Source organism: Dasypus novemcinctus, chromosome 1 (assembly GCF_030445035.2).
Source record: "Dasypus novemcinctus isolate mDasNov1 chromosome 1, mDasNov1.1.hap2, whole genome shotgun sequence".
Lineage (NCBI taxonomy): Eukaryota > Metazoa > Chordata > Mammalia > Cingulata > Dasypodidae > Dasypus > Dasypus novemcinctus.
The window spans coordinates 170,502,148-170,522,176 of NC_080673.1; the positions used below are offsets into that span (position 1 = coordinate 170,502,148).

General features: G+C 37.2%; 1 protein-coding gene across 13 annotated transcripts in view; it reads left to right on the top strand.

Moving 5' to 3' along the window:
- Nucleotides 1-1,393: 1,393 nt before the first annotated feature.
- ARAP2 (ArfGAP with RhoGAP domain, ankyrin repeat and PH domain 2) overlaps nucleotides 1,394-20,029 on the top strand; it is a 226,810-nt gene continuing 208,174 nt past the window's right edge. For 4 of the 13 annotated variants that reach the window (XR_011649516.1, XM_058299900.1, XM_012525749.3 and 1 more), the window contains exons 1-2: nucleotides 1,420-1,685; nucleotides 14,278-15,346. Coding sequence is in view for 11 of the 13 variants with exons in the window: in XM_058299900.1 (XP_058155883.1) it covers nucleotides 14,436-15,346 (911 nt within the window). In the remaining 2 variants the exon portion in view is untranslated. Of the gene's footprint in view, nucleotides 1,884-1,914; nucleotides 2,274-11,428; nucleotides 11,574-14,277; nucleotides 15,347-20,029 lie in introns of those variants that run through there. The other 9 variants (XR_011649522.1, XM_058299917.1, XM_058299924.1 and 6 more) reach the window with 5 other exon arrangements.

Below are 20,029 nucleotides of genomic sequence, written 5' to 3' on the forward strand. Positions count from 1 at the left end.
TGACTGGCAAACAAATCTTCATAACTGATTCTTATTAAATCAGTATTTTTGGTTTACTTTGCTCACTTAATGCCTCACTGTATGGACTAAAAATAAACAATTCATACTCTATAGACATGAGTGAGGCCTAGTTGTGTTTAATGTATTAACTGTTTTCTGCTAAATTCTTTGTCTCAGTTAAGTTCATATTCATAAAATGCAAAATAATTTGAATTCATAAAGTTGTATATATTAAGCATGTATTCTATATTAGGTGTTTGCCTAAATTGATGCTTAATGAGCAATTAATATTAGATAATTTTTGCCATATTTCCTGAATTTTTGTTTCTTTCATATATTAAGATGCCTAAAATTAGAAAAAATCTTAAAGGAATGTGTACATTCAATGGGGAAGTGATGTTTTTCTTTCATTCCCCAACTCTATTGTTACATCATTAATGTGCTTTATGGTTAAGAGCTGTTAACCTTATTTTACTCCCAGAGAAGACTTAAACTTGATTTGCCAATCACTGTGTCTTCAAACTGTCACAAAGAAGGTGCTCAATAGTTTTTTAAACAAAAGTAACAGATCATAATCAAGAATCTAAGTACTGTTATAAAGAAGCACAAAGGCCCAATATGTTAATAATATTACCAAATGAAATAACTTTAGGACAAAGCAATGTCCTTCTGACACATACCATAAATGATGTAAGAAATTTTGTCAGATTTAAATTGAGACTCTTTATCACTCCCTTAAAGCTATATCTGCTTGGGCAACTTGTTCCGCTTCTCAGAATTCTTAAACTAGAAAACAGGAATATTAATTCCTACCTCACATAAATGATGTGAAGGAGAATCCAGTCAAATGGGCTCAGCCTAACCACCGCGGGCTTGTTGGAAAGATGGATTCTCGGGCCCAGTGGATGAGAATTTATGAAGCAGCAGCCTGGGAAAATTAAACCCCAGATGAGCGTAAGTTTGGGAGACGCTGAGGAAACCTGGAAGGTACTTAGTAGGGTAATACTAATAATCAGTCGTGGTGATGTTCCGCCCACCTTACAAACCTCCTTAGTGGGCAGACAAAACAACTGGCCAGCAGGAGCCAGGAAAGGGTCATGGGCATCTCCCTCCGGGAAGGATAATGCCCTTGCCGCTGCCCTCGGCTCCGGGACGCGCCCTCGCAACTTCCCGAGCACTGCCCGGCCGGGCGCTCCCCGGCCGAGGTGCGCCAGGTGGTGAGGGTGCCAGGCGCGGCCAAGTGGCGGCGAATTGAGTCAGTCTCCCAACTATGCTGCGGAACCAGGGCGGCCGGCTCGGCCAGCCCAGCCGCTGAGCGCGGGCTGCCCCAGCCGGGTGTAGACTCCCCGCCCCCGCGGGCCCAGAGGAAGCGACCGAGGCGCGGCGCTGGAGCACCTGGGCGGGAGGCCGGCGGCAGGCGCGGCGCTTCCGGAGCTGCGCGCGGGTCCGCGGCCCGCGCTACCCGCCTCCAGGTGCGGCGGCCGCGGCGCTCGGGCCCCAGTGACAGCGCCGCCCGCGCGGCCGGCGCAGGGGAGCAGAGGCGGCTGTGCGCAGCCGGCGGGAACGGGGAAACAGACCCCGCCGCCTGTGGCAGAGGAGTTTCAACCCAGCGACCCGCGCAGCGACGGACGCTGGCGCCCGGGCGCCCCCGCCCCGCCATCTGGGCTCGGCGGCCCGCGTGCAAGGCGAGTACCCCAAATTTGAGGGTAGGCTCGGCCGGCGGGGTCGGGGCAGAGGACGGGTGGGGGAGGCGGTCTCAGGATGCTTAGGGGCTTTTCGGCGCTTTGACGGGTGAATTTCCTGAGTGCAAAGTGCTGGGCTCTGGTTTTTACTCCTTGGAGTTCGCTCCCGCGTGAGGGCGTCTAAAAGGAAACCAGAAGCCGGTAAGTGATAATAAAAACTCAATTTACTTCTGGGATTTGGCTCGGGACGGTGACTGTCCGGACAGACAACTAGACTCTCCTATCCGCCCACCTCCCCCGCCCCCCTAAAAAGGAGTTGCCTTTAGCGAGTTTCAGGCACCAAGTTATTTACTTGTTTGAGATAATGACTTTGCACTGGTGTCTATGCTCCCCCGCACCCTGCTTGTTATACTCTTTCTGAAGGAAGAAAGGCTTGTTAATTAACTTTAATTACAATCCTTTGGCCTCCACCTGCCTGAACCCAACACCATACACAGGGACCTGTCGGAAGCAGCGAGTTTACCAGATTGCTCTTTCTCCTTTACTTTTGGAGACACGTCTTTTGGGAGAATGGGTGTTCCTATCACTTAAGTAAGTTTTACTATTTCATTCTGGCTTATTTTCTTAAACACCCCCCACCCCCACCCCCGCCTCATTATGGCGATCTGGAGGTTTTTGTTTTGTTTTGATTTTAATTTTGTTTTATTTAGGGAAGGCCTCATGAAATTATATTGTAAGCCATAATCTTTGATAATTAGAAAAAAAATACAAAAGAATGATAAACTAGCTTGTGTGGAATAATGACATTTTAGGCTGTTGCAAGTTGGTATGGTGATAGCAACATTTTTTCACAACCTTGTCCTTGAAATTTGCTACTCAGTGGAATATATCCTTTTGGTTTAAAAGAGTGTTTGTATTATAAAATGAGCTATTTTTAAAAATACGTTTCATCGGATGTCATTGTTCCTACCAATAATAGTTTTGTATTTAAAGGCTCAGTATTGATTTCCCTGCACTTAAGCACTCTACACCCCACGAGTTAATGGAACGTGGCCCATAAGTAATTGGAAGATGAAATTATGACTGCTTTAAAAAGGCAGCTAATTTTTTTAAAAAAAGGAAATACCTCTAAACTCTTAGTTATGACTTTTCATGCACTTCTAAGTGTGATACTGAGGCAAAGTACTCATGACATTCCACTGTTTAAAAATGTTTAGAAAAGAATAAAAAAGTAAAGTAGGTCATGGAACTAGGCTAGAGCCTGAAGTGGAAATATCTCCCTGGCTTCTTTCCAAACATATATTTAAAAGACACACATTTTAAACATGGTTCTTAACACCTGGAGTGGTTTATATAGCCTTGATTTGTCAGTGCTCACAAGTTAATTTCAATTAAAATATACCTAGAGGGTAAATCAAATGATTTGTTAAAACTTATTTATGTGGGTGTGTATGTTTGTATTTTTTTCTTCCTCTGTAAGCCTTTTAGATTTTATGTGGGCTCAGCGTGAAAGGAAAAGCTGATCGTGCATTTACAAACAAATTCTTATTTTTCTAATATCACCAGAAGTTCTTAGCAGAGTGTTAAGCACATAGGTGTTAGTAGGTACTTTCATATTCAACTACTCTTTGTTACTTTCGTTAAGCATAGAAATCAAATTAGAATGAATTGCAGTTTTCTTGGGAATTCTTAGATTAACACATTAAAAGTATGAAGTTTTTAAAACCTGCTTTGGATTCTGAGATCTTCATGATATCCAAGAAGGCATTTTGTTTTGTTACTTTCCACCCTGCTTTCCTCCAACTTTGAGAAAGTCTGACTAAAGAGGCTATAAAAATGTTAATTATAAATGATTGTTGTTGCTTTAATAGTTTTCTTTTAAGTAGTTATTTTTTTCACTTATTCTTTGACTCATTTTTTTGAGTTCAATCATTGCCCGTATTAAATTATAGGGAATTTTGGAATTCCCTGTAAAATATTAATTAGGTATGGAACTTCTTATGAGTGTTGGAAATATTTCTTAGCTTTTACCAAATGTAATTGGTATGAGATTTGTGGCCATGAGATATTATCTTAATCTTTTCTTAAAGCCCTGGACCTTTGCAATTTCTTATTTTATTTTCATGTGTTATTTTTAATTGTCTAAATAGTATTCTAGCGTTATATACTAGTAGAGTATACTGGTGGTTAAGCCATTTTGCTTACTTATTTTCTTATTGAAATAATTCTCAATGACATCCTCTTCACATGATCTTTTCTACTTAGAAATTAGATATGTGAACTTTGATTGCAGTGTTTGCTCAGCATAAGCTTTCGTCTTTACCCATGCTATGGAGGGAACAAAGGAGTCTGGGTTGGAGTAGCCATTTGTTTGAGCAAAATCTCCAAATGAAGACACTGAAAGAATTATTTTTTCTCTTGCCATTCTATGTATGAAAATGGTGGGCAAAGGAAGATACATGCAGAGAGGGTCATACTCAGACAATTTATAAGTCTTGGGCTCACCCAAAATTGGATTTAAAAAGCATTCTATTGGGTACAATATATAACTTTTGGAAGAGGAAAGAGTGGTTTAACCTTTTTCTGGTTTAAGGGATGGTCCGGGAAAAGGATAGTCGTCATGCTGTTTAGGCTCAGGCTCATGGGGTGCAGATGGTGAAAGGCGTTGCTGAGACTTTCTGCGTATCTTGATGGAGTTCAGACTTATTAGTCTGCTACTCATGGACCTCCACAGTCTCTCCAGCGTCCCTTTCAGGCTTCATCTTCCATTACTAGTTGAATCCTCGGTGGGTCCTAGCTATTTTTGTCTCCTTGCTGTTGCCTGAAAACATTTTCCTTTCAGCCCCTTTATGGCATTTCTTCTACTTCAGATGCTACATTCTCCACCCATTATGTCTTCCTACAACATTTGGAACTCAGCTCCATGACTCCTTCACTGATGTCCCAGCCTCAAAGCCCTTAATTGTTGCGTTATTTTGCTGTACAGTTCATGGTGTTGGCTTGAGATTTTTGGAGTTCTACACATTAATGAAGGATAATAGCGCCACTTCTCTATGTAATGAAGATAATACTAAAATGTAAACCATGTGAAAGGAAAGGTCACAAAATTTAATTTTTCTTATCATTACTATTTCAGTGCTTTTTTGGGGTGCATCAGATTCATGCACATATATGTTAGCATTCCTTCTTTACCAGTATTTACTGAGTGGTAAAGAACTGATTGTTCATATGCATGATATTTTCCTTTGCTTATAGTCATGTCTGACAATACCATTTAGATTTTACACCTTGGGGGGAAGAAATTGTGTCTTCCTTTTCTTTGTAGCCGTTAGCACTGCTCGCAAATGCGATAATAGATACTATTATGATAAACTGCAAATACTTCTGACTTTTATTAGGAGAGAGTAGTGTTCCTTAAATATTTGTTGAATGAATAAATGTAAATAAATGTGTCAATAAGTTAGGAGACATTTGCTGAGAATACCCTCTTTTCATAAGAAAAGAAGATTTTCTAGTTACTGAACCAATAGGAATAAGCTCTCAAATTCAGTTGGAAAAGAGGTCAGGGTGCTATTTATAAATGCAAAGAGAGGAACAGTTCACAGTAGGCTATTTTGAAACATCTGGTTGTTAGTCTAAAAATGTAACAAATTCAGGGAAATGGTAAAGTATATGTTTGTACTAAAATTTAAAATAGAAATGTAGTGTATATGTTACAAAAAAGTGCATATATAAATATACATTTTAACATCTTTTTTTTGAGGTATAATACTGTACAGGTTTTTGATCTGAATGCATTAAACATTCAAGCTATGTACAGTGTAACATGAAATGGAACAGGATTCTGAACAATAGTGGTGGGTACTCAGGTCAAGAGTTCTAAGGAATCTGGTTGTGTCTCCTTTCAGCTGTCAGATTACAGATGTGCCTACACTGTAAAGAAGGGTAGGAGTGGATTGGCACAGAACAGCAGCTGGACAGTATAGCAGAAGGTAGGAGATGACAGCAGTCCTGCACTCATATGAGTGGGTCCTTTATAGTGATGCAGGCTTTGACTTATTCCTTTCCATTATACCCCTGTTTTAGTTTACTGCCTACTAAAACAAATATCATATAATGGGTTGGCTTAACAACAGGCATTTGTTGACTTATAGATTTCAGAGGCTAGCAGGATCGTTTCCTCTGGGATCCATACTTTTTGACATTCCATGACTTTTTGGTCACATGGTGATGCACATGGAGGCATCTTCTTTCTCATCCAGTTCTGTTGATGTCTAACTTCTAGATGCTCCCTGTGGCTTCTCTTCCATGTCCAGTTTCCTTTGCTTGTAAGGACTTCACCATATTGCACTAAAACACATCCTCTTTCAGTCTGGACACACTAACCAAGAACATTCTCAACGATCCCATTTACAAATGGGTTCACACTCACAAGAATGGATTAAGATTAAGAACATGTTTTTCTGGGGTACACAGTTCAATCCCCAATACCGTCCTTCTGCTCTTATAGGAATCTTGTTCCTTGTTACATAAGAATTTTGGCTCAACTTTAAAGATCTCTCATTTAGAATTTAAAACAAGTTTCAAACTTTAGCCAATTAACTTAAAATGTAGATGGGCACCTTGAAAGAGAAAAGACTGAAGCCAAGGAGATTAGAAACCATTATTAAAAATAATTAACTATTGAGATAATATCTACAAGAGTTAAACCTAGGTATTACCTATGCTACTACTAACTTTTCATAATAAGGAAAGAATTACCACTACCTTTTTAGGATGTGGCAATGGATATTAAATTATAGATTTTGAAAGAGCTGGTTTTCTGATTGTACAGTAAAATAATAAAAATATAATTTAGAATAACCCTTTCTCCTTGATCTAAGACATAAAGTGGTTTTGCCCAGAACCTGGCTATTTTCGACTTAGACCTCAGTTTTCCTCCATCTAGCAGACACTAATAAAATGCTTTTTGCTTGCTAGTTGCTGTTCTCTAATCTTTATGTGAATTCACTCATTACATCCTCAAAATGCTCTGCAAGTTAGGTACTATTATCATCCCTGATTAATGATGACAATATTGAGGGATAGAGAAATAAAGGAAACTTTTCATGCACCTAGCAAATGGCAGAGCTGGGATCAATACCTCTGTGGTCTGACTCCAGTGCTCCCAGGAGAAATCACTGTGCTCTGTGGTCCAACTCTAAAGTCTTCTGGCAAAATCATCATTCTCGCTATCCTGACACAGTCTGTCTTTTACTGAATTAACATCAGATGAAGAATCTGTGCTTCAGGGAAGTGAAACAACTGAATCAAAGTACACAGTAAATGGGGAAGCCTGGATTGGAATTCAGGCAGCATGACTATGCTACTGCCTGGATGGAATTCATGAGGGTTGGAATAGTAAGGGAAACCTTATGGATTTGTTGGTACTGGACATGTAAGACTTGAATTGGCCTCCAAAAAGAGTAAAAAGTGTCCAGGTATGTAGATTGTATTAATGGGGACTTTCCAGAGAAACAGAACCAATTGGATATATATAATGAGATTTATTATAGAAATTGGCTCACACAACTGTAAGGATTGGTAAATTCAGATTCTGTAGGGCAGGCCACAGATTGGGAAATCTGATGAAGTTGAAGTTGAATTCCCCAGAAGAAGCTGACTGGCTGAACTAGAGGCAGAAAATATTTTTTCTGACTTTTAAAGTCCTCAGTTCTGGCTCTTGCTACCTCCAACTGATTGGATGGGGAGACACTCTTCATTGCTGAAGTCAGTCTCCTTTGTTAGTTGAAGATAAAATAAGCTGTAGATGCAATCAACTAATTATGGGTGCAAATCCATCTATGAAATGCCTTTATAATAACAATCAGGCCAGTGCTTATGGGCCAAACAACTGGACACCATAACCTAGCTGATAAATGCAATTAAACATCACAAACATCACACACAAGGAGATTAATTTGAGTAAAAGCTGAGAGGTTGGCCCATGTCTTCCTGTGTAACTCCCTCTTTCCTTTTGCATCATATTTAAAGTCAAACCTTCAAGACCATGGTGAAATATCTTTTTGTATCCATACTTTCTCTTCTATTAAAAAGATTTCTAGTAATCACAACTGGCTTTTGTGTTCACTACTGGCTATTGTGGTGAACAGTGAATAATTATTTTGGTCATATTTGATTATTTGATTTTGAATTCATATTGTTGCATTTTACTATATTCTAGTATTAGCTTTATTTCTACAATATAGATATAAAATAATTTATAATAATATAAAATGTTTTATACTCTGTAGTCAAAGGTGTTTTCCCTTAAGTTATGATTGGCTCTTATGTCTCAAGTTATCAAATATATACGAATGTTGACTTCTGTATTTAATCAATCCAAAAAATGTATAAGTCTTGAACTTGCCTTCATGTTATGTTTAAGCAGCATTTCCTTAGTGAATACTAGTGCTTATGAAGAGCTAAGCAATGAAATGAGAAGAAAAATAGGAAGAATTTACCTCTCTACTATTAATTATTGTTTACCTATTAAGAGGTGTCAAAATTAATAGCACCAGGCCGTGGAGTTCCATTCTTGGAATTCTGGCTCCTTTATCTGCTATGTGAATTTGGGCACGGGGCTTGCTTTCTAGGCAGCTGTGAGGATTATATTAGATTAAAAGACAAATGGTTTATAAACACAACAAATATTACCTATTTATTTTTAGCAACATAAGACTAATGGAGAATGATTCAGCTAAGGTAGGTAGAAAGGAATGCCAAACTGCCAGTTTTACAGTTTACTGGGGGCAAAGCTTGCAGGCTAGATCAATAAGTTAAGAGTCTTGATCTTTGACCTTTTGCAGTCTGCTTTATACTGTGGGACGGAATATTACTATCAACTAGCTTATTTTCTCAAAACCACTTCCTCTTTTGTGTGGTTGTGGGTGAACAGGTTATCTTTATGAATACTTGGGAGTTAATATCTTGGAGTTTGCTTGACATATAAATAACACCCAATTCTTTTGAATATATTCTGTGCTGAAGCAAAGGTGAACTTCTGTATGACCTGTAGCTGTGTCTTATCAGTATAGACATCCCTAGTTTTTCAAGTTATTAGCTTTTTCTCCCCAATAAGTTTATCATCAGTTTGGAGGTAGAGACCCTTTCCAGTTTTTCCATCAGTAGTGCCAGGTACCACATAGGGAGCTGAGTAGTTGTAGAGAGTTGGAGGAGTAAAAATTATATCTGAGGCCTCTAGTTTAGTTGTCATTATAGGATGTTGTATAATCCTGGTTCTTGTCTACTTGTACCACTCAATCATAGTGACCAGCAGAGGCATTTTTTCACACATCTCTGTATCTCCTTCTGAAAGATAGTTCCATACTTTGGAAACTGCTGTTCTGGAATATGTCAAACTCTCATTGTTACTAGAATCTATAAAGTTTCTCTTGATTATATTGAAAGGTATAACATCCTAGTCTTTTTTATTTGGTAGATATTTTCTAAGGTTCCTTTCAGTCTTACATGCCAATGATTTTTTAAGCCTATTTCAACAAATTTTCAGTTTCTAACTATTCAAAGGTTATGTTTCTGATTTTAAAATGGTATACTTTTTTAGTAAGTTAAATATATGACTGAATTTGATTGTTTTTCCATATAAGATATTGGAGTCAGGCAAAGATGATTTCAGAAGTTGTCAAAATTGAATTTGTCTTAAGTGCCCTATAGTTTTCAATCATTTCCTTTCTAGTACAACTGGGGAATATGACAAAGCGTCATTGGAAACAGGGGCTTTTACTCAATTGAGGCAGTGGGAGGGGGAAGGCTGTGCCAACCCATGAGTTTTTAAAAGCCCCATAGATGGTTTGGAGTGCTTCCAGCAGATCCTGTTTTTCCTCTTCCCTCCCAACTCTCCTGATTTGGGACCTCTCTTTGTAGTTAGATGGACTGTGGAAATCCTTACCAGCTTGGTGACTTAAATAGACAAAAATTTAAAATTACGTTTATTTAAGCTTTCTGCTTCTCATCTTAAAACACCCCCAAACTGGGATGAAGTTATTCCGTAAACATTTATTGAGCATCTACTTTATGCCCAACACTGGTCAAGGGGAGGGAGTCACAAAGCATGCTTGTGTGCATAAAGGGGTGAGGGAAGACCCCTCTTAAGAGGCCCCATTTGGGCAGAGACCTACTAAAGTGTTGGAGTGACTCATGGGTATATCTTGGGGAAAAAGGTTTGAAGAAGTGCAAGAACTTAGGCCATGAGGTGGGGACAGGACTGAGGCCAGTGTAGCTGACGTGGTGTGTTGGAGGGGGTCATCAGGGAGGGAGAAGTCGGGAGGTCTCAGGGTGACCACATAGGTCCCTGTAGGCTGTGGCAAGGACTTTGGATCTTTTCTAATTGTGTGTGTGTGTGGGAGGGTGGAGGGGTATGTCTTTGGCCGGTTTTGAAAAGGAGAGTGACATGGTCTGACTTTTGTTATAAAATTAATCATTCTTGCTGCTGTAAAAAGAATATACTATATAAGGATGGGGGAAAGAATAGAATCATGGTATCAGGTAGGAAGCTATTACAGTGGTTAGCATGTGAGTAGGACAGGTGGTGAGAAGTAGCTGGATACAGGATATATTTTCAAGGGAGAGCTGAATAAAATAATAAGATGATATTTACTAAGTAGTGATATCACAAATCTGGCATGTAGCAAGTGCTCATAAATGTTACTTCTCTTTCACCTTGCTTTCCTCATCGAAATGGGTCAGGATAGGATGGGCAAATGCATACCCACATCTGTAATGCCAACTATTCATACATTCTCTAAACACATACTGTGCATTATATATGCAGAATAACATCTGCATGTTATCTATCTATCTATCTATATATATAGATATATATCCTGCTCTATGTTTATAAACAAACATTTATTGGGCAGCTTATATGGGCTGGTCATCATCTTGGCAAAATTTGTTATGCAAAAATAATAAAATAATAAAGATAAAAGCATGCATTTAACATTTACTGTGTACCAGTTAGAGTTCTAAGCATTTTGCATATGTTCGCTCATTTAATTCTCAAACAGAGTTTAGAGCAGTTAAATAGTTGTCCAAGCTCACAGCAATTAGCTAGAGGAACTTGGACATGACCCAGGCTCTCTAGCTCCACATCTTAACACTTGCAGTATACTATCTTGCCTCTATAAGTTACTAGGAAATGAAACAGAATGTGATGAAATGTTCTAGGAAGTAAATGCTATAGGAATGCAGAGGAGAGTTTATTTCTTTTTCAGTAGAGACCTTGTAAGGAAATAACATTCAAAGAATGGAAAAAATTTCAGCTCAGGGGAAATTCAAACTGTAATGATGAAAATAATTACAGTGATCAAGTACTTGTTTACTGAACACTTAAAATGTCCTAGACACAGTTTTAACACTTACAATGGACTATCTTATTTAATCTTTACCAACATTGAGGTACTTTTGAATGTTTTCATTTTATAGGTAAAGAAACAGAGACACAGACATGTGACTATGTTTATACTTCTAGAAAGTGGCGGAGGTGGGATTCAAACCTAGCCTGACTCCACACATGTAGGCAATGTGGTAGGAGGGGCATTCCACCCAAGGGGAGGAGAGTGATGAGTTTGGGCTTAGAAGAGAAGGTATAAAGCATGTATGGGAGGGAGATTTAAAAGATTTTAGAGCTGTAATTACCAAATTTGATTGCACATCCAAATCATCTGTGGTTTGTGTTACAAATGCAGATTTTTGGACCCTATCATCAGCAGTTGTTGCTGCTACAGCAGATCCACAGACCAGTACCTGGAGAGCCACTGACTTACAGCATGGTAGACAGGCCAGTAAATCCAAGTGGAGGTCAAATGTAGAGGATTTCAGCTTCATATTATGGTACCTGTATACACTGTGGAATTTTTTAGAGTTAGGCATGCCTTTCTCTTTGCATCTACTTATTCTGTGGGGGCTAGAAATGCCCCTTTTAAGGAAAGAACTGGACCCATGAACACCCTTGGGTGGTTAGATATTTTAAAAATCAGGTGATTATTGGACAGAGCAGACATTAAAGTGAAGAGTAGATTGTAGGGCTTTCGGAAACTTTTGTGTCATATAAAGGGATAAGGTTCAATTAGCCATATTCAGCTTGTCTAGTGATAAGAGAGGGATGGTTTTGGCAAAGCATTTGATGTGTCCATCTTTGATTCAGCCACCAGGAAATATGTGTGTGTAGTCCAAAGGAAGGAAAAGCCTTTGTGTACTAAAAACATAAACAAATGTGTGCACAGTCACCAAAAAAAAATTACAAAATTGACCTTTCAACCACTTCTATTGTCTCTACCAGCCTTTTTCCCATCTCTTAGAGATTAATATTCCAAGAACTGTGCAAAGTTCTGGAATACTAGTTATAGATGTATATGGAGGAAGGATTGATTCATTCTATTTCAGGGTTCATAAGAAGCCTTCACAGAGGAGATAATACTTGCCTATTCAGAATTTTAAAAGGTACATAGGATTTTGCAAAATATATAGACTTTGCCAGCAGATATGGCGTATGCAAAAGTTATAGGGACTGTTAAACAATTAGCTGCCTTGGGAGAAAGATAATTAATTATGAGTGAAGGATGTTGGTAGACTGGTGGGTTGAACATGGAGGCTGGAGTTAATACACAGCACATGAGGTTTGGTGCCTGACACGTAATCATTGTTTGCATCAAGATTAGCTGCTATTATTATTACTGTTAAGCAGAGACCAGATTGTGGTAGGCCATGAAAAGGAGGTTAGACTTTAAGAATGTGGAATGACATGCCAAATTTGAATTTTAGATAGTTCACTGATAGATGGAGACTGGGCTGGAAGATTTGTTCAGAGACTATTGTAGTAGGACAATTAAGAAAGGGTCTGAATAGTGGCAAGGGCAGGGAGGAAGGAGAGGTAAAATCAGGAGCATGCATGCTTCCTTGGATGTGGAGGGTCAGCCAAGGAAGGAACTGGGGATGCTCTCCAAGCTTTATGGTTGGGTGCCTGGGTGGTGAGAGTGCCATATCTATAGTAGGGAAGAGACTTCTCAAGGTGTGCTTATTTTGTAATAAAATCGTTTTTGTTCTATTAATCCTTTGTCAAGTTTCTGTGGAGGCTAGTAAGCAAGACTCAGACTTTTTGTAATTTATTACAAAAGAATGTTACAAGAATAAAATTACTTCTATTCTTCTAAAATGATTGAGCAATTGACATGTCTATAAGTGTGTAAATTATACACCCACTTATTCCATTGGGAATCATTATTTCCATTTTGTGGTAAGCAAACTATACATTTATTTTGTTGGGTATAGTGTTGAGGCCTAACTTTTTTTTGTGTGTAAAAATTTAGCTCTGTTGATGTGACACAGAATATCTAATTGACGTTAATGATAAAGGCATTTCCTACCTGAATTTACCTTGCTTGGGTGTATCTCATTTTATTACTTCAATATATGGATATTATGCATACTCTGTACTTTTTTCTTTTTATTGAAGTGTAATATAGAGAAAATGGCACGCATGCATTTTCACAAACTGAACACACCTGTTTTACCAGCATCTTGTTGGCGCTGGTTGACTTCATAAAATGTTTAATTTTGTTGTTCGGGTGAAAAATGAACCTATATTAATCTTCTGTGTACATTGGAGGAAAATGTAACCTTTAAACCTTTTCCTTTTACTTTCATAATAGCTTATTTCCTGTTATCTAGTGTATAGGAATTTGCTAATTATTCAGTTAATCTTATCTTGTACATCAGTATCATTTACATATAATACAGCTTTTTTGAAATGAAAGCCATTGAACTGAGAAATGTGCACTAAACAATTTTTAAGAGAGTCTTTGAAAGAAAGGGTAAAGGTGATTATATTTAGATATGAAGAAAAAAATCTAATCTTTGGAAATCAAAAGAGAGTGTACAACATATTCTTTCAATGAAGGCTTGGAGGTATTATTTAACAAACCCACCCTAGGGATATTTAATTCTAATTCCTGTGCTTGACTTTGCTGTTTACTTTTTGATTAGAGTCTAGACACTGTGAAGTTACCTGTTAGCTTTTAAATTTTTGTCCTCTAGAATAGGTAGCCCCATAGATTATGTTTTTGTTGCCCTGGAAGATATTAACCAGTTTTGTTTTTTCTTTCCCCTAATCTGAACTAGCAGTGTCATTCTGACACATTGGCAAAAAAATTCCTTTCCTGGTGGGTTTTGTAAACCTGTTCGACAAATGCTTTTGAAATCAGCCTAACCTCCTTGAGCTGAATAAAATTTTTGACAGTGCCAATTATCCATGATAATTTTATTCTATATTTGTGTATGAGTCATTTTTTACATTAAAATTTTTTTTTTGTCATTTTCAAGTCATACTTTGACACCGCCATTGCATTTCTGTACTATTCTTCTATACATTTCCTAGCATTGGTATTATAGGGCATCCAAACCAGTGCACAAAGATTCCAAACTCTCAGTGAGTCTAGATTACCTTAATATCTATTTAATTTCTTTAGAAAAAAAGTCATGATGTGAAACTAGTTTTTAATAATGGAAATGTCCTAATTAAGTCTATTTTTTCCTCCAGGTTTAAGGATATAAAACCATCACTGTGGAGAAAATAACTTTGAGAATTTTTTCTGTTGCAAGTGATAAGAGGAAGAACCATTACAAAAGTGCATCCTCTTGTTTGTGAGCCTTGCTGTACTGTTTTTTATAACTCAGCTTAGTAATGAAGCCACCAGTATGTCCGCAGCCAGTGAAGTAAATGTTGATATCAAGGATTTCCTCATGAGTATTAATTTGGAGCAGTATCTCTTACATTTCCGAGAGTTTGGTTTTAATACTGTGAAGGACTGTGCATCAATAAATGACAGCGTGCTGCACAAAATTGGAATATCACCTACGGGTCACCGTAGGAGGATCCTTAAACAGTTACAGATAATCTTATCAAAAATGAAAGATATCCCAATATATGCAAATGTTCACAAAACAAAGAAGAATGATGAAACTTCAAAAAATGGCCATACTTTATCATCTGATCAGAATGCCGGCTTAGAACTTTCAGATTCTGTTAGCGTTCAGGTACCTAGCCCAATACAGTTGGACACTATTACAGAAAATCTTGATCAAAATACTGTTAGTGTAGAAAACAGCCAATCTCCTAAATCAGATGATAAATTGTCTCCTCCTAAACACCACTTCCTCATTCCAGGAGAAGAACCACACCTGAATTTGGGTTCTTTTCAAGATTCTTTTCTTGGTAGTGAAAATATTACAACAGAATCTCTGAATTCAAAGAAGGCTGTGTATTGCACACCTGAAGAAGAACAAACAGAAGAAGATTATTTGATCTCAGAAAATCTTAGCAAGCTACCTGCAGCAGATCCAGAATGTCTTTCTTCCCCTTCCTCCTGTTCAGTATCAGAAGCAAATTCTGGAAATGGACCTAATAGTTTATTAGAAAGTTCACCACCATCCCCTTTCTTTCAATTTCAAGGAGAAATGGTTGTAAATGATTTGTATATTCCATCCTCACCAAACTTAGTACCTATGAGAAGTCGTAGCAAGTTGGTTTCAAGACCATCCCGATCTTTCCTGCTAAGACACCGGCCTGTACCGGAGATTCCAGGGTCAACAAGAGGAATTCCAGGGAGGTAAGCACTTCTATGAAAAGCCAGAAGTACTCAAGTTGGGGAGATTTAGCTATTTTTAACTGTATTTTCAGTGTTCCTGTATTTTCAGTCTTCCTTTTTAAGTTCAATTTATATTTATTTTCTTCTTCAAGGTATGTTTTCTTTGTTCTCTTTTTAAAATAAATCGATTTTGTTAATACATATTAATAAGCATATAATTCATCCAGAATATACAATCAATGGTATTTGCTATAATCACATAGTTGTGTGTTCATCACTTCAGTCATTATTAGAGCATTTTCATTATTTCAGTAATAAAAATAAACATAAAACAGACAAACAAGGAAATTCCTCACCTCTGAATCCCTCTATGCTTCCCCCACTTTTAATCACTGCTGTTTCTGACTGTTCTACCCAAAGTGTATAATCAATGGCTTTTTGTAAAATCACAATGTTGTACTTCATCATCTCAAAAATTTTAGAGCAATTTCTTTACTCCTGAAAGAAAGACTCCACACACCTTAGCATTCCTTCCTCAGACCTACATAACCTCTAATCTCCTTTCACCTTTATAAATTGATTTATTATATATTTACATTTTATATAAATGGAATCATCCAATATGTAGTACTCTGTGTCTGGGCCTTTGAGGTGAGAAGTGTTTAATTTTGAGGAGGTCCCATTTATCTAGTTTTTCTTTTGTTACTTGTGCTTTGGACATAAGGTTTAAGAAACAACCACCTACTATAGAATCTTGAAGATGTTTTTCTACATTTTCTTCTAGGAGTTTTATGTTTGTTGTTTTAAAATTTAAGTCCTTGATCCATTTTGAGTTAATTTTTGTATAAGGTGTGAAATAGGGGTCTTCTTTCTTTCTCTTGGAAATGGCTGTCCAGTTCTTCTAGCACCATTTGTTGAATAGACTGTTCTGGCCCAGCTGGGTAGGCTTAACAGCCTTGTCAAAAATTGTTTGACTGCGGATTTGAGGGTCAATTTCTGAGTTCTTGATTGAGTTCTGTAGTCAGTCTTTCTGTCTTTATGCCATGCTATTTTTACCACTGTAGCTAAATAATATGCTTTAAAGTCAGGAAGTGAGTCTTCTAACTTCTTCCTTCTTTTTTAAGATTTTTTTTTTTTTGCTATTTGGGGCCCCTTACCCTTCCAAATAAATTTTATTATTGACTTATAGATTTCTGTAAAAAAGATTGTTGGGATTTTTATTGGGATTGCAATGAATCTGTAAATCAGTTTGGGTAGAATTGACAATTTAATGATATTTAGTCTTCCAGTCTGTGAACATGGATGTCCTTCCAGTTATTTAAGTCTTCTTCAGTTTCTTTTAGTAATGTTTTGTAGTTTTCTGAATACAGGTCTTTTGTGTCCTTGGTTAAGTTTATTCCTAAATATTTGATTGCTTTAGTTGCTAATATAAATGGAATTTTTTCCCCTGATTTCCTCCTCAGATTGCACATCAGCAGAGTGTAGAAACATTATTGTTTTTTTGAGCATTAACCTTGTATCCCACCACTTTGCTGAACTTGTCTTTTAGTTCTAGTAACTTTGTTGTGAAAGTTTCAGGATTTTCTAGATATAGGATCGTGTCATCAGCAAATATTGAAAGTTTTACTTCTTCCTTTCCTATTTGGGGTGCCGTTTATTTCTTTGTGTAGTCGAATTGCTCTAGCTAGAACTTCTAGCACAGTATTGAATAATGTGACAGTGGGTATCTTTGTCTTATTCTTGATGCTAGTGGGAAAGCCTTCAATCTTTCACCATTGAGTACAATGCTCGCTGTGCGTTTTTCATATATGCACTTCACCATATTGAGAAAGCTTTCTTCTATTCCTATCTTTTGAAGTGTTTTTATCAAGAAAAGGTGCTGTGTTTTGTCAGATGCCCCTTCTGCATCTATTGAGAGGGTCATATGATTTTTTTTCTTTAATTGATCAATGTGGTTTATTACACTAATTGATTTTCTTGTGTTGAACCACCCTTGCATACCTGGGATAAAGCCCACTTGATTGTGGTATATAATTCTTTTGATGTGCTTTGGATTCTGTTTGCGAGTATTTTGTTGAGGATTTTTGCATCCATATTCATTGGAAATAATGGTTGGTAATTTTCTTTTTTTGTAGGATCTTTGTTTGGTTTTGGCGTTAGGGTGATGGTGGCTGCATAGAATGAGTTTGGTAGCATGCTTTACTGTTCACTTTTTTTAAAGCGCTTAAGCAAGATTAGTTTTAGTTCATCTTTGAATGATTGGTAGCATTCAACTCTGAAGCCATCTGATTCCAGGCTTTTCATCTTTGGGAGGTTTTTGATGACTGTTTCAATCTCTTCGCTTGTGATTGGTTTGTTGAGGTCTTCCATTTGAAGTCAGTGTAGGTAGTTCATGTGTTTTTATGTATTTGTCGGTCTCATCTACATTTTCTAGTATTTTGACATACAGTTGTTCTAGTATCCTCTTATGACCTCTCTTTTATCTGTGGGGTCAGTGGTAATGCCCTCTCATTTCTGATTTTATTTTGTGTCTTCTTTTTTTTTTTTTCTTTGTCCATCTATTAAGGGTTTGCTGATTTGGTTGATTCTCTCAAAAAACCAACTTTTGGTTTTGTTGATTCTATGTTTTTTCTCTTGTTGTCAATTTCATTTATTTCTACTCTGATCTTTACTATTTCTTTTCTTCAGCTTGGTTTGGGATTAGTTTGTTGTTCTTTTTCTAGTTCTTCCAGGTGTGCAGTTAGAACATCAATTTTAGCTCTTCTTTTTTGTTTCTTTTTCTTTAAAAAAAGATTTCTTCTTTTTAAATGTAAACTTTGAAGATTAATTTCCCTCTCAGCACTGCCTTTGCCATGTCCCATATATTTTGATATGTTGTGTCCTCATTTTCATTCATCTCAAGATATTTGCTGAATTCTATTGCATTTTCTTTGACCCACTGATTGTTTAAGTGTGTGTTATATAATCTCCATATATTTATGACTTTTTCCTTTTTCTGTCCATTATTCATTTCCAGCTTTTTTTCTGTTATTATCAGAGAAAGTGTTTTGTATAATTTCAGTCATTTTAGAAATTTATTGAAACTTGTCTTGTGACCCAACATATGGTTTATGGAAAAGGATCCATGAGTGTTTAAAAATATCCTGCTGTTTTGGAGTGCAATGCTCTGTAGATGCCTGTTAGGTCTAGTCAGTTTATCATATTATTCAAGTTCTTTATTTATTCTCTGTCCAGATGTTCTGTCTAGTACTGAGAGTGATGTTTTGAAGTCTCCAACTATTATTGTAGAGGCATCTATTTCTCCCTTTGGTTTTGCCAGTGTATGCCTCATATATCTTGGAGCACTCAGGTTAGGTACATAAATATTTAGTTATTTCTTCTTGGTGAATTGCCCCTTTAATTAATATATAACGACTTTCTTCATCCTTTCTAACAGTTTTGCACTTAAAATCTATTTTGTCTGATATTAGTATCACTACTCTGGCTCTTTTTGGTTTACTGTTTGCGTGGAATATCTTTTCTTTGGTTTTTCTCTTTCAGTACCTTAAATACATTGTACATTGTGCCACTTCCTTCTTTCCTCCATGGCTTCTGATGAGAGGTCAGCACTTAATAATATTGAGTTTGCCTTGTATGTCATGCTTTGCTTTTCTCTTGCTGCTTTCAAAATCTTTGTTTCTGTTATTGCCATTCTGAATAGTAGGTATCTTGGTGTAGGTCTGTTTGTGTTTATTCTGTTTGGGGTGTGTTGTCCTTCTTGGATATTAATATTTTTGTCTTTCATAAGGGGAGGGAAGTTTTCAGTCATTATTTCCTCAAATAGTTTTTATGCCCCTTTTCCATTTTCTTCTCCTTCTGGGATGCCAGTAATGTTTATGTTTTTGCATTTCGTGCTGTCATTCAATTCCCTGAGACCCTGTTCCATTTTTCCCATTCTCTTCTTTTTCTTTTCTCCTGTCTTCCAGTTCAGATATTCATCTTCAAAATCACTAATTCTGTCTTCAAGCATTTCATATCTGCTTCTATGTGCCTCTAATGTATTTTTAATCTCATCCATCATATCTTTCATTCCCACAAGGTCAGTTATTTTTCTTTGCAGATCTTCAGATTGTATTTTATGCCCACCCTGTGTCTTCTTACTATCCATTATCTCTTTAGTCATATTTTCTTTGCATTCTTTAAAATGATTTGGGAGAGTTGTGTGATTATCATTAATTAATTGTTTCAAATCCTGAATCTCTTCAGGATATTTGATTTGTTCCTTGGCTCGTCCATCTCTTAGTGTTTCCTAGTAGGACTTGTAATTTTTTGCTGGTATCTAGGCATCTGATAATGTTGGTGAATTTACTCTGATGGCCAATTTCTCTCTCTTGCCTACTGCTACTATTTTTTCACAGTTCTTTGATATTTGGTTCACTATATCCTAAGTCTTTAAAATTGCCCAGCTTAAGTTACCAAAATTGTGCCAGGGACTCATGAATGTGTTATAGACTTTCTCCGAGGTGTAGGGTAAAGAGAGCTATAAAAGCAGTTTCTGTCCATGTATTTTCCAGACTGGTCAGCAGATGAAACTCATTGGCACACCTTTCCTTGGAGGGTTTTCTTTGTTTTCCTCTGGACAGACCTAAAATTCAAAATGGGCTTCACTGGCCAAATTCACTGAAAAAAGTCCCCCAACTACCCCTCCTTTTTCCCTTGTAACAG